The sequence below is a fragment of the Salvelinus namaycush genome, chromosome 16, assembly GCF_016432855.1.
Source record: "Salvelinus namaycush isolate Seneca chromosome 16, SaNama_1.0, whole genome shotgun sequence".
Classification (NCBI taxonomy): Eukaryota; Metazoa; Chordata; class Actinopteri; order Salmoniformes; family Salmonidae; genus Salvelinus; species Salvelinus namaycush.
In genome coordinates, this window is record NC_052322.1 from 36,915,481 (window position 1) to 36,929,263 (window position 13,783).

The following is a 13,783-nucleotide window of genomic DNA, read 5'->3' on the forward strand; positions in this document are numbered from 1 at the left end:
AGCTGCAGAGAGGTATTTGGTTGTGCGAGACTTGACATCAGAAGAGTTACAGGGTGTGTTAAGTGGTGATGTCCCATCCTTTCATGGTGATGGCATGAGGTAGGACTAAATATATTTAAATAGTGGAGTGTTTTTTATTTTACCTTTTTATTTAACTACGCAAGTCAGTTAAGAACAAATTCTTATTTACAATGACGGCCTACCCAGCCAAACTCTAACCCAGGCGATGCTGGGCCAATTGTGCACCACCCTATGGGACTCCCAATCATGGCTGGTTGTGATACAGCCTGAAATTGAAACACAGTCTGTAGTGACGCATCTAGCACGGAGATGCAGTGCCTTAGACAGCTGCTCCACTCGGGAGCCCCTGATATGTAGAGCGGTATTTAATTTAAATATTTTTTAAATGTCATTTTTGGGTGAGTTAGATGGTAGGGTATTTGTTTATTTATTTTTTTCAAGCAAAGTATAAGGGAGTTGTACTCCAGTCTAGTAGGTGTAGGTAATTCAACATATTGGATGCCAACCGCCCTTAAACCTCATCGAAGAAGAAGTCAGCCGGTGCGTATGACGTAACAGTTCTTACCGGAAGTTAAAAAGTACACAACATAGATGGCGGCGTCCAACGAGACAATGTTGAAAAAACCACACGTGGGGAAAAAGAGAAAGGTAAAGTTCTACATTTATCATAACACGTTTACAAATAGATGACTTACATCTGATCAGCTAATGTAGCTATATTATATTCTCGGTCCTACTTTTTTGATCCTGCAACGCTGATTAAAGGCTACACACTGATTGTAGCCCTGATCCCCTATCCAATTTTCTCAACGCTTTCAGTAACATTACACTGCTAACGATTTAGTGACTGCAGCAGTTTCTCAAAACTCGTTGCTTGCTAGCCATTTTGTTGATACGTTTTCATTTGTTTGGGATAGAGAGTATACTATTGAAATCCCTTTACTTTTAGCTAGCTACTCTTTCTTCTCGAGGGCTAACGTTAGTAACGTAAGCGTCGATGCCTCTACTGTCTGTCTAGCTACCACTGAAACTGGTGAAAAGGCACATGAAAAAGTTAATTATCTGTAACATGTTAAGGTTTTTCGTAATATGTATAATGGACAGCATACAAAAAAATGCAGTCCGCTCCAATTAATGTGTTGTTATTTGACTTCATGATTGATATCTGTTTGTTCTGCAATCAGCCTCCAACGAGATACTGGGAGGGCACAGAGAAAGACGGGAAGAATGATGGAAAGAAACAGAAAGAAGGGGACAACAACGAACAGACTCCGCAACAAAATAAGACGAGGACAAAGGAAGGAGGAAAGCGAGGAGGAGCAGGAGGAAAGCGAGGAGGAGCAGGAGGAAAGCGAGGAGGAAAGCTAGGAAAGCGAGCAGGAGGAAAGCGAGGAGGAGCAGGAGAAAAGGTCATATCAGGGGTAAGTGGTAGGCCAATCTGTATCACTGAAGATTCTTGAAATGTTTCACCCTATCCTTTAAGAATGTGTTTTTCATGAATGTTTAATTAAATCCCACAGAAATCAGATCCATTCCCAGGCTCAGCACTTGTCCCTGAAGAGAAGTTGAAAAAATTCAAGAGGGGAGTGAAGGGAGAACTGGTGAGGCATGTTTGAATACACATTCACCAAGACATTCTGTCAGAATAATGTCACTTACTAATTTTGAAAATATACCATTGTTTTGTACATGTACGGTAACTTTTTAGTAAGTTGTAAGGTTTTTCCCCATCCCTCTCTCCCCAGCCCCCTCGGCCGCAGTACAACCTCAGAGATGTGGTCATTCGATCAGAGGCTGCCTCAGACCTGGCCCAGAAGCAGAATGCACGATATGACCTTATGCTCCCAGAGGATGCTGGGTAATGTCAATACATTTGCAGGGCCACGTTTCGTAGACAAAAATGGCTGTCCCGCTATCGTCTCTGCAACTTTCTGTTTTTCTCTGGTCTTAGGTTTCTGGAGGGAGACAAAGATGAGGACACATGCACCATCTCACAGGATGACATCGCTGATGCTGTGGATATTACCGCAGGGGCAAAGGTGAGACACTGAAGGGGCAATAGCTAGGTTTCCATCCAATTGGCGACAGATTTTCATGCAAATATGCATATTTTCGCACCAGTGCTATGTTTCCACTAAACAGACTTGTTGCAGATAAAAATGATGATGTAGTGCACACAATTTACTTTTTCGCTTACGTTTTCATGTACCGAATAAAAGTCTACATTTCAATGTGTTTCCATCGCATTTTCAACTCTACTAATAGTTTTGTCACAAAAACATGCATTAAATAGCAAATGTGCTTATCTGGTCTTGGCACATACGCTCTAGCCAACAGCTCTCAAATACGGTGCGGGAAGGCTAGTCTACATGAGATTATTATTGATATAAGAGCGAGAATATTCTTATTTGTGAAATGGCAGTCAAACATCGATCATCATGTCACCAGAATAAGACCCTTGATATTTATTGGAGAGGAGCATCGAGCTCATCATCAATCAATCAATCAAATGTATTTATAAAGCCCTTCTTACATCAGCTGATGTCACAAAGTGCTGTACAGAAACCCAGCCTAAAACCCCCAAACAGCAAGCAATGCAGGTATAGAAGCACTGTGGCTAGGAAAAACTCCCTAGAAAGGCCAGAACCTAGGAAGAAACCTAGAGAGGAACCAGGCTATGAGGAGTGGCCAGTCCTCTTCTGGCTGTGCCGGGTGGAGATTATAACCGAGAACCTGGCCAAGATATTCAAATGTTCATAGGTGACCAGCAGGGTCAAATAATAATAATCACAGTAGTTGTCGAGGGTGCAACAGGTCAGCACCTCGGGAGTAAATGTCAGTTGGCTTTTCATAGCCGATCATTCAGAGTATTTCTACTCCTCCTGCTGTCTCTAGAGAGTTGAAAAGTTGAAAACAGCAGGTCTGGGACAGGTAGCACATCCGGTGAACGGGTAAGGGTTCCATAGCCGCAGGCAGAACAGTTGAAAGTGGAGCAGCAGCACGGCCAGGTGGACTGGGGGCAGCAAGGAGTCATCAGGCCAGGTAGTCCTGAGGCATGGTCCTAGGGCTCAGGTCCTCCGAGAGAAAGAAGAAAGAATTAGAGAGAGCATACTTAAATTCACACAGGACACCGGATAAGACAGGAGAAATACTCCAGATATTACAGACTGACCCTAGCCTCCCGACACATTAAATACTGGAGGCTGAGACAGGAGGGGTCAGGAGACACTGTGGCCCTGTCCGACTATCACCAATCACTTTCACCACCCTGTAACTTATTTATCTGTAGCCTAATAAACTGCATGGTTTCCAGAGTCATAGTGGGAGGACCACACACCATGTCATCATGTGACTCCCAAGTTTCCTTCGAAATAATGGTTATTATATTAATATTTGCACATAAAGCAGTTTTCACCACCATTTCTCACATAATACATTTTACAGTCGCAAAAAGATCCCACCACGTCAAACAAACAAAAGATCTTACTACATTTATAAAATTGTACTGAAATGTGCTGCTTCCATCACAGCTGTTGTGATTTTTTTCTTATATAAAAACTGGATGAAAATGTATGTCATTTCAATTTCCCACAGGCAGAAATTATCTGAGTTCTGTCTTTTTTATAACGATGGATCTGTCTGGGGGTGGTGGTATCATTGAGTTGAGAGCCAGGCCAGTAATAAGGGTTGCCGGTTTGAACCCCCAAGCTTCCTGGGATGGAATCTGTAGGGAAGGGTCCGTCAGCCGGAGGGTTACCAGGTTCAATATCCCTGTATACTACCACCATTGAGCAAGGCACTTTACCCCTAAGTGCTCCAGAGGCTCTGCCACCGCCCCTGTGCTGCTCCCAGCCTGTGTGTGTGTGTGTGTGTCACGTAGGTACTGTGTGTGTGTCACGTAGGTACTGTGTGTGTGTCACGTAGGTACTGTGTGTGTGTCACGTAGGTACTGTGTGTGTGTGTGTGTGTCACGTAGGTACTGTGTGTGTGTGTGTGTGTCACGTAGGTACTGTGTGTGTGTGTGTGTCACGTAGGTACTGTGTGTGTGTGTGTGTGTCACGTAGGTACTGTGTGTGTGTGTGTGTGTCACGTAGGGTACTGTGACGGCAAATAATAAAGAATATCCATGCAAATGTAGTATTATTATTGTTTTCTAACTCTGTCACTCTCTCCCTCCACAGTACTTTAGCCTGACCCTGTCTCAGTTTGGGCCTTACCGACTGGATTACAGCAAGACTGGGCGGTCAGTTTCATGTTCTGTTGAGTGTGTTCTGTGCAAGCAGGCCAGATATTCTGTTTGTGCTTTTATTGTTAGAGCTGGATTTGCTGGGTAAATTCATTGTGATTAGTTGTTTTAGTCCTGGGAAGTCTGATGTTTTGTATGTGTGTGTTCCCTCTATTCCAGACACCTGCTGCTTGGTGGCAGGAGAGGTCACGTGACCTGCCTGGACTGGCAGTCCAAACAGTTGATGTGTGAGATGAACGTGATGGAGACAGTCAACGATGTGAAGTGAGTACACACAATTACATTCACACACTCATTTACATTCAGTTTTAGGCATAATTTCCTCCTCCCATTAACTCATCCTAATCTGTACTTTTCTGTGTGTCCACTAGGTGGCTCCACAGCGAGGCTTTGTTTGCAGTGGCTCAGAAGAAGTGGCTGTATATCTATGACAACAAGGGCATCGAGCTCCACTGCATCCGCAAGTTCAACGATGTTCTCCGCATGCAGTTTCTCCCCTACCACTTCCTGCTGGCTACAGCAGTGTGTAAACTTATACTAACGTTGTAATATGTGTGTTTGTGTCAGATGTGTAAGGGGAATCAATTGTGTAATGAGTGATATGTGAATCAAGATGTAGGCAAGCTCTGGGGGTTACACAAGTCTTCAGGTCTCAGGTTACTTGTCTCAGGTTACTCAACACAACAGGTGATTGTAGTCTCACCCGTGAACTCATCCTGTCTCTCTCTACCCCCCTGTCTTGCTACCTCTCCTCCAGAGTGCGACAGGCTTCCTGCAGTACCTGGATGTGTCAGTGGGTAAGGAGGTGGTGGCCATCTGCACCAAGGCTGGCCGGCTTGATGTGATGGCCCATAACCCTCACAACGGCATCATCCACCTGGGCCACTCCAACGGCACTGTCACCCTCTGGACGCCAAACCAGAGAGAGCCACTTGTCAAGATGCTCTGCCACCAGGGAGGTGTGCGCTCTGTCGCCGTCGACAAGACTGGCACGTGAGTCCCAGTCAAAGACATAATATAGTTCTGGTTTTGTTATGAGTGGTTTTGGTCTCTCAGCCATTGAAAGGGTGGTTATGTTGTGCAGTGTAGCTGTTGTATTCAATATGATATCCACATTTGGGTCAGTGTTTTGTGATTGGTCTTTGCTGGTGTACTTCCCTAAAATGTCCAGCAGGGGGCTGTCCTGTAACACTCTTCTGTCTGTGCAGGTACATGGTGACCTCTGGCATGGACAAGAAGCTGAAGGTGTATGACATCAGATCCTACCGGCCCCTGCAGTCCTACTTCCTGCCTGCGGGAGCTTCCTGCCTGTCTCTGAGTCAGAGGGGCCTGCTGTCCGCCGCCACAGGAGACATAGTCCAGGTCATACATGCTGCTTATAATTTTGCCTATGTTTTTGTCCCATGCCTTTTGTATTTTCCTGTGGTCTTCTTGACACTGCTATTCCATAGTTCCATTCCAGCAAGCCATGGTAATGCCTCAGAGCTATATTGACCTATATTGTCCACTGAATCTAGAACCAAGCATACTAATGGAATTGACAGAACCGGAACTCAAATACTCATTAAGAGGGAGAGAATGGATTGCTCTGAGGCAGCAACATGGTGCCCAGCTCTAATGCTGTCCAAACTCTCTGTACTTTTCCTGACCCTGTTTTTTTTTTCACTGAGTATTCGTTAAAGGAAAAATCTACCCAAAACCCCTCATTCCTTTAATTTACAGTGTTAAATAACACTATGTGAGGAGAATATTTTTTGTGAACAAATGTTTCATTTTGGTGTTATAATAAGGTTGTTAGCAATATGGAACATCATTGTGGAAATCTGCAGCTCAAGTCGACTACAAAATCCACAATGCAATTCTCTCTCTCTGGGCTGCTGTCTTGAGAAGTTCTATAGGAAGAGAGACCGCAAAAATGTTATCACCAAGAATGGTACAGAGTTGAAAGCTTAACAAACATAATCGGGTCTCTACTTTTATAGAAAAGTACAACCTCTTTTGTCTACGTGGCAGTTTAGCAGATGTGTGGAAACAGGGGTGGAAGATTGTGTAAAAGGCGATTGGTTTGTCTGTGCAGATTAAGATAGTGCAAGGGCTCAACCGTATAACTGTGTTTGTCACAGTTCACACTATAATGTGATCCTTTCTGAAAGGTTCCACACAGCTGATTTCATGCAGATAGTAAACCCACGGGATGTCTCACATGCTGCAGTCGCACCTAAACGGATCGTAGCTATATGCCCAAAGACACGTTTGTATCAGGTTAGAAAAAACACTAGCAGATAACAAGAGACTAAGCAGTAAAACGCGGGATAGCATGACTAATTATGTAATTTCTACAACACTGCCTAGTTAGCTAGAAAACGCTGCTACACACGATAATACCAAAGACAATATCAGCATGTAACGTAGCTAGTTATCAAGGAGTGAATGGGAGTCTATTGGGCGCTAGCACAAAAAAAACAACATTAGCACGAATTTCGTCAACACTAAGTACAACATTACAAATCTTTTCTGAGAATTGAGATAAAGAACTTGCTATCTGTGGTATCGTATAGCTTTGGAATCGTGACATCACATATTTGAGGAAAATAGGGACGTTTCTCGACATATACACTGACTTTGAGAAGGGATTGCGTGACGATTAGCTTAGCAACCGCGTGACGACAACATGAACGCGATTGGTCAACAGTATGCTGGGTGGGGCGTTATACGTTCATTCATTGGATTCCTATCTCCTTTCTATAATATCTCTGGCAACGGCGCAATGCACACTGGACTAGAGGCAGACAAATAGGAAAAAATGTGCTAGACCCTCCGTTAAATAAAACATTTCTCGAGGTAGGAATATTGCAAAAATATGATCAATGCCACATTCAAGAGAAGACAACCTCCCGCATTATGACAGCGACCAGTGTTTAAATCTGACATGTATGATATGTTTTTGTGATCTAAAAGTCGTATTCCTATTAACTTCCAGTGTAGTGAGAGCGACTTTATCACGGTGCTACATCATACCGGATTGAACGGCAATAACTCAGATAAACGTGAAATGACCCAGGGAATCGATAGAACATCCCTCAGAGATGCACAAAAACAATATAACATTCAAAAATGGTGAACCTTTCCTTAAATGTCTGTGTCTGAGTGTTTCTCTGTTGGAACCTCTGTGCTCATGTTGATATCTCTGTGGTCACGTCTGCTTGTCTGTGTAGGTGTACAGAGATGTGTGGAGCACCCCAGTGACTAAGCCCTACATGGCCCACAGGGCAAAGGGCTCAGTGTGGGGTGTGCACTTCTGCCCCTTTGAGGACGTCCTAGGGGTGGGCCATGGAGAGGGCTTCACTAGCATGGTCGTACCAGGTCAGAATGAAATTCACATTCAGATTCAATCCATATTCTCCTTCCTGTGTGGCGTGTCCAATTGATCTAAATTCTGATTGACCCCAACCCTGGTGAACAGTCTCTAACTCCATGCTCTCTCTCCACCGTAAGGTGCTGGCGAGCCCAACTTTGACGGTCTGGATGCCAACCCGTACCGCAGTGCCAAGCAGAGGCAGGAGTGGGAGGTCAAAGCCCTACTAGAGAAGATCCAACCAGAACTGATTGGCCTGGACCCTAGCCAGCTCAGCCAGGTGGACCACTCCACCTGGGAACAGAGACATGAGGACAGGGTCCAAGTACTGGTCAGTACTACCAAGGGATGGAAGCAGTTTATCAGAGGGATATTGCATATTGAGAATTAAGATGGTGACAAATCTGAACTTTGTCATAAATCATGCATTGATGTTGTGAGACTGAATGTTGTGTGGTTTGATTTCAGGGCTTTGACCCGCTGGCCAAGGAGAAGTTTACACCAAGGTTAAAGACCAAAGGTCGGAGTTCAAGTGGAAAAGTGGAAAAGCGCAAGAAGCAAGTGGCACATGAGGACCAGAGGGTGAGTTCTATTACTACAAAGACACCATGCAATTTATATGGAATTATGTCTTCATTATTTCATCTTTTGATATTTTACTAATTATGTGCGTCTCCCTTGGTCTTTCTGCTTCCTACCCGCTCTTGGTGGCTTTCCTCCACTCAGGATGTGATCAGGCAAACCGTGGAAGACAGGATGAAGATAGATAAAGAGAGGAAGGAGAGAGAGAAGAAAGAGGCGGCAGCAGCTGGTCAGAAGTCTGCTCTGGACAGATTCAGGAAGTAAGACAGAGGGACCAGTGTGTGTGTGTGTGTGTAGACGCCTCTGTGGGACTGAGCGTTGACCTTTCAGATAAAGGGCACATTCTGAGTATGGGACATGTTCCTCCGAAGCCCAGCCAGAAGGCTCCAACAGCCACTGCAGACACACAGAACATGCATACCAAACTGTATGAGATGACTTGGAACTGCATCATAATCAGTGCCCTGAGCTCATTCTGTGTGACATTTATAAACTGTCAGTGTATTTCATATCAAAATCTAATTTTATTGGTCACATACACATATTTAGCAGATGTTATTGCGGGTGCAGTAAAATGCTGTCAGTGTATTTATGTCAGTTGGAAAGGCTGTCATGAAGTATTATCACCTCCCTTCTCTATTGTGACAATTATGATCGGTGTTTTCAGTATAGTTTAATACTGTTACTTGACAAATGTTTTATATAAAAAAACAAATGTCATTTGTGAAATAAAAAACATTTGTTCACAAAAAAAGTATTTGTGGCATATTGACCAGTCCTTTTCCATCAGTGGCAAAAGATTCCACATTCTACCTCTATAATGTGTCAATTAACTTTAATGTAATGCTACAGACGTGGAAGTCAAAAGTAGGATGAAATGTCATCTATCCCCGTTGCTCTCTTTCGGTCTGCTGGAAAGCAAAAACCAACCATCAGTTTTATCTATACAAACACTACTACGACTTTGACTACTACCAGCATGTCATATCAGTGCGACATACTAGCACAGCTTTACCAATGTTTTTTTTTTTAGAAACCACTAAACAAAATGCATACTTATTGATATTTAGAGTCTTCCACAGTCTTTGAGAACATTGGGATAAAATGTTCTGTGAACATGAACATTCTTGTTACTCCTTGATGGTTTTTATTACTTTTTTAAAACTTTCCACGCCAACTTTCTCATGCGGGTTTACTAAAATGTGTATAAAGAGGGGGACTGAGCCCTGTGGAGTACATCATTTGGGAAGAGGCATTGTCTCAGAATGATGGGTGCTGTAGTTGTGCTGGTGTTGCTATTCTGTCTGTCTGGAGCACAGACTCAGGGTGAGAGGTGAAACTACTACAACAACAATTCAAGTTGACTGAATCTGGAATGAGCTGAGAGACTTGGTGCACAACCAGGAAATCACAGTGGCGGAATAGAGAGTAGAGCTGAGGAACATGGAGGTCAGACTCTGGGACAGTGGAGGGAAGGTGGAGGAGCTGAAGAGAAACAATGCAGCCCATCAGCACACCTGTCAGCCATAGAGGCCTGACTGAATGCAAGTGAAAGCCAGGTGGTGGAGCTGAGTGCTGCTAAGACCGTACTGCCGTGCCACAAGAACAAGGTGGAGGAACTAGAGAGAATGCAGCCTTGGACTGGGTGACAGTGAGAATGATGTAGAGGAGCTGAAGAAATACAAAACACCCTTAGAGGCCAGAGTGACAGCTAGTGAGAGCCAGGTTGAAGAAAGAAAAGCCCACCTTGGAGGCCAGAGTGACAGCCAGTGAGAGCCAGGTGGAAGAGCTGAAGAGAGAACACAGATCACAAGTGGCATTCTCTGCTGGCTTGGGTGACAGCGTTGCAAGCCCCTTCAACATTGAGACATCACTGGTCTGAGTCTTCGCCAACATAGGCACAGCCTACAACCGAACTACAGGTATCATTACTAGTGAAAGGAGTCTTACCTCAGATTCACCGCCTGCGATCGGCATGCTTCTGCTGTAATGGGTGTGAGGTTTTATAAGAATGTCCAGTCAATGATTTGGAATGGATCAACCACAATGGGAGTAATGAGTTTGTGACTAGAGGCTTTGGAGCTGGAGAAGGGGGATGTGGTCTACCTGCATCTCGATGAAGGCCAGGGGCTCACTGATATTCAAGGCAACCACAACACCTTTACTGGCTTCCTACTCCCTATGTGAGGGTAACACCACCTCTGAATAATACAATTGCAACAGAATTAAGCATGAAATGTTTGCGTCTCTTTGGGTTTTTGTTAACATTTCTCAGCAGACCGGTAACAAGTGTGGTTTACCTCACTCAGTAATGTTTTTATCAATGCTCATTGACATTGGTTCATTAATTGCATGCAGGTCTTGCTTCAAGCCTTCTTTCCAGCTGACCACTTACAATTAAGTGTTTGTTGTCACAAATGACAGAGAATATTACTAGAACTGGTTAAGCATATAATGGGGAGAATAAGATACCTGTCCCATGGTTGCTAGGCAACCACGAGGGAAGGTTATACCTGTGGACGGACTTTGTTTTGCTTAATTATCTTTCCGGCTCACTGTTTGCATTCCTCTTTTCATCACCTATATGCATCTAACCCGCAAGCCTCTACTCACACCCAGCTGTAATTGTCCTATCCTTATCTTATCCTTATATAAAGGTTTCATAGTTGGACAGAAAATCAAAGGGGGCAAAGTCAACTGTTAAAGATTGTGAGAGGGTGTGAGAGAGAGAGTTGAGTGAGTAAATGGGAAAGAGAAATAGAGAGCGAGTAGTTTAATAGGTGAGAGTGACTGTTATTGCAGTTCCAAAGATATTCAGTCTAAGAAAGGGTATGATTGAGGGCTTTATTAGTGATCAATCCATTCTTGCACACACACATTTTCTGAGTACATTCACACATCCTTCATACTAATACATCTTCACAGAATAGAATACTCAATATTCATTCTAGGTGAGGGAGGAGGAAGAACATACATGGCTACCCGGATCTGTCTTTGTTCAAACAATGCGAATTACAATGTTTCAGTTCACTTCTCACGTTAGTATTGAAAAGGTTATTGGAAACACTCCCCAATAATACATCCCCCCCAAAAATCCAAGAGATGTCCCTTTGTCTACAACATACACTCATAAATAATGTTGAAAACTGCATTTTAATTTGTATTGGATCTCCTCAGCTGCATTTACACAGGCAGCCCAATTCAGATTTTTTTCTCTCACTAATATTTTTTTTGACTAATCAGATCAACTCTGAAAAAGATCTGATGTAAAAAGATATACATTTGGTCAAAAGACCAATTAGTGGGAAAAATATCAGAATTAGGCTGCCTGTGTAAACGCAACCCTCTTGACTACAGAAGAGCCCTCTGCAGCAGTGGACTGAATCCCTCTCTGGGTCAGACAAATCATTACCCTCCCAGCCCAGAAAAACCAATGCATGTCTTTTATTCACACTCTACTTGCTAAACATGACAGTTACATAAGTTATTGAAGCGGGGTTATAAATACTGCATCTGTGTGTTTGTGTGTGTATGTGTTCGCCTATGGCAGTCCATCTCATCTGGTCTTCTTCATGTCTTGAGTGCTGCTGACTGACCATAGCGGTTGAACCACCAGGGAAGACATGTTAAACATGTATTGTAAATGTTTATCAGCACAGCATTATGACAGCATTTTCTAAACTGCAGACTGTGTACTGAGGTGCTCCCTTTGCCTGTTTCTTCCTTTGTTCCTTCAAGTTTATCTATAGAACTGCACAGATGAAAGCAAATAATCTATTCAGAATTCAGTTCAGATGAAGGACAGGAGTCGATGAGAGGAAACAATGAAAGAAAACCACTTGTTTTGATTGACATTTCAGCTGAATACATAATCGAGAAAATGCTTGGTACTACTGGAGTGATCTGGAGTGGGTGGGGGAAGAGAGAAACTATCATTTACATTTTTACCATATTATTAAAGTGGAAGCAAGAGTTAGTTGCATTTTGGCAACTTCATGCATCTTTAGTGCTAATTTTTCATAACTGAGGTGAAAGCAGCTTGAGTCTACTTAGGCAGTAAGTAATCTTACATAGTAGCTATACAGAAGAGACTATATACTAAGTCCTTTTGCAGGTTGTTTCAGTCTTACAGTAAGCTGATTACCTTATGCTTGTCTTGTGGCAGGGCTTGTAAACTCTTACAGACTACAAAGGGAAGCACAGCCGCAAGCTGCCCAGTGACACGAGCCTACCAGACGAGCTAAATTACTTCTACGCTCGTTTCGAGGCAAGCAACTCTGGTGTTCCGGACGACTGTGTGATAACGCTCTCCGTAGCCGATGTGAGTAAGACCTTTAAACAGGTCAACATTCACAAGGCCGCAGGCCCGGACAGATTACCAGGACGTGTACTCCGAGCATGCGCTGACCAACTGGCAAGTGTCTTCCCTGACATTTTCTATCTGTCCCTGACCGAGTCTGTAATACCAACATGTCTCAAGCAGACCACCATAGTGCCTGTGCCCAAGAACACTAAGGTAACCTGCCTAAATGACTACCGACTTGTAGCACTCACGTCTGTAGCCATAAAGTACTTTGAAAGGCTGGTCATGGCCCACATCAACACCATTATCCCAGAGACCCTAGACCCACTCCAATTTGCATACCGCCCCAACAGATCCACAGATGATAAAATCTCTATTGCATTCCACACTGCCCTTTCCCACCTGGACAAAAGGAACACATATGTGAGAATGCTATGCATTGACTACAGCTCAGCGTTCAACACCATAGTGCCCTCAAAGCTCATCACTAAGCTAAGGACCCTGGGACTAAACACCTCCCTCTGCAACTGGATCCTGGACTTCCTGACGGGCCGCGCCCAGGTGGTAAGAGTAGGTAACAACACTTCCGCCACGCTGATCCTCAACATGGGGGCCAGTACCCTCCTGTACTCCCTGTTCACTCATGACTGCATGGAAAGGCATGACTCCAACACCATCATTAAGTTTGCTGATGACACAACAGTGGTAGGCCTGATCACCGACAATGATGAGACAGCCTACAGGGAGGAGGTCAGAGACCTGGCATAGTCACCCAGCATAGTCACTTTAACTCTACCTACATGTACATACATATTACCGACATGGCCAACACAACAACCTCTCCCTCAACGTGATCAAGTCAAACGAGATGATTGTGGACTACAGGAAAAGGAGGACCGAGCACCCCCCCCCATTCTCATCGACGGAGCTGTAGTGAAGCAGGTCGAGAGCTTCAAGTTCCTTGGTGTCCACATCAACAACAAACTATCATGGTCAAAGCACACCAAGACAGTCGTGAAGAGGGCACGACAAAACTTACTCCCCCTCAGGAGACTGAAAAGATTTGGCATGGGTCCTCAGATCCTCAAAAATGTATACAGCTGCACCATCGAAAGGATCCTGACTGATTACATCACTGCCTGGTATGGCAACTGCTTCACCTCCAACAGCAAGGCACTACAGAGGGTAGTGCGCACGGCCCAGTACATCACTGGGACCAAGCTTCCTGACATCCAGGACCTCTATACCAGGCAGTGGTATAGACTCCAGCCACCCT

At 44.1% G+C, this 13,783-nt stretch overlaps 1 protein-coding gene across 1 annotated transcript; it reads left to right on the forward strand.

The window, feature by feature from the left end:
* Window positions 1-586: 586 nt before the first annotated feature.
* On the forward strand, window positions 587-8,961 carry wdr46 (WD repeat domain 46). The gene is made up of 14 exons (XM_039011172.1): window positions 587-669; window positions 1,206-1,442; window positions 1,542-1,622; window positions 1,767-1,879; window positions 1,973-2,060; window positions 4,203-4,264; window positions 4,427-4,531; window positions 4,639-4,789; window positions 5,025-5,260; window positions 5,476-5,629; window positions 7,483-7,630; window positions 7,763-7,953; window positions 8,091-8,204; window positions 8,349-8,961. The coding sequence occupies exons 1-14, from the start codon at window positions 613-615 to the stop codon at window positions 8,466-8,468; spliced, it is 1,857 nt and encodes a 618-aa protein (XP_038867100.1). The 5' UTR covers window positions 587-612; the 3' UTR covers window positions 8,469-8,961.
* The last annotated feature ends 4,822 nt before the right edge of the window (window positions 8,962-13,783 follow it).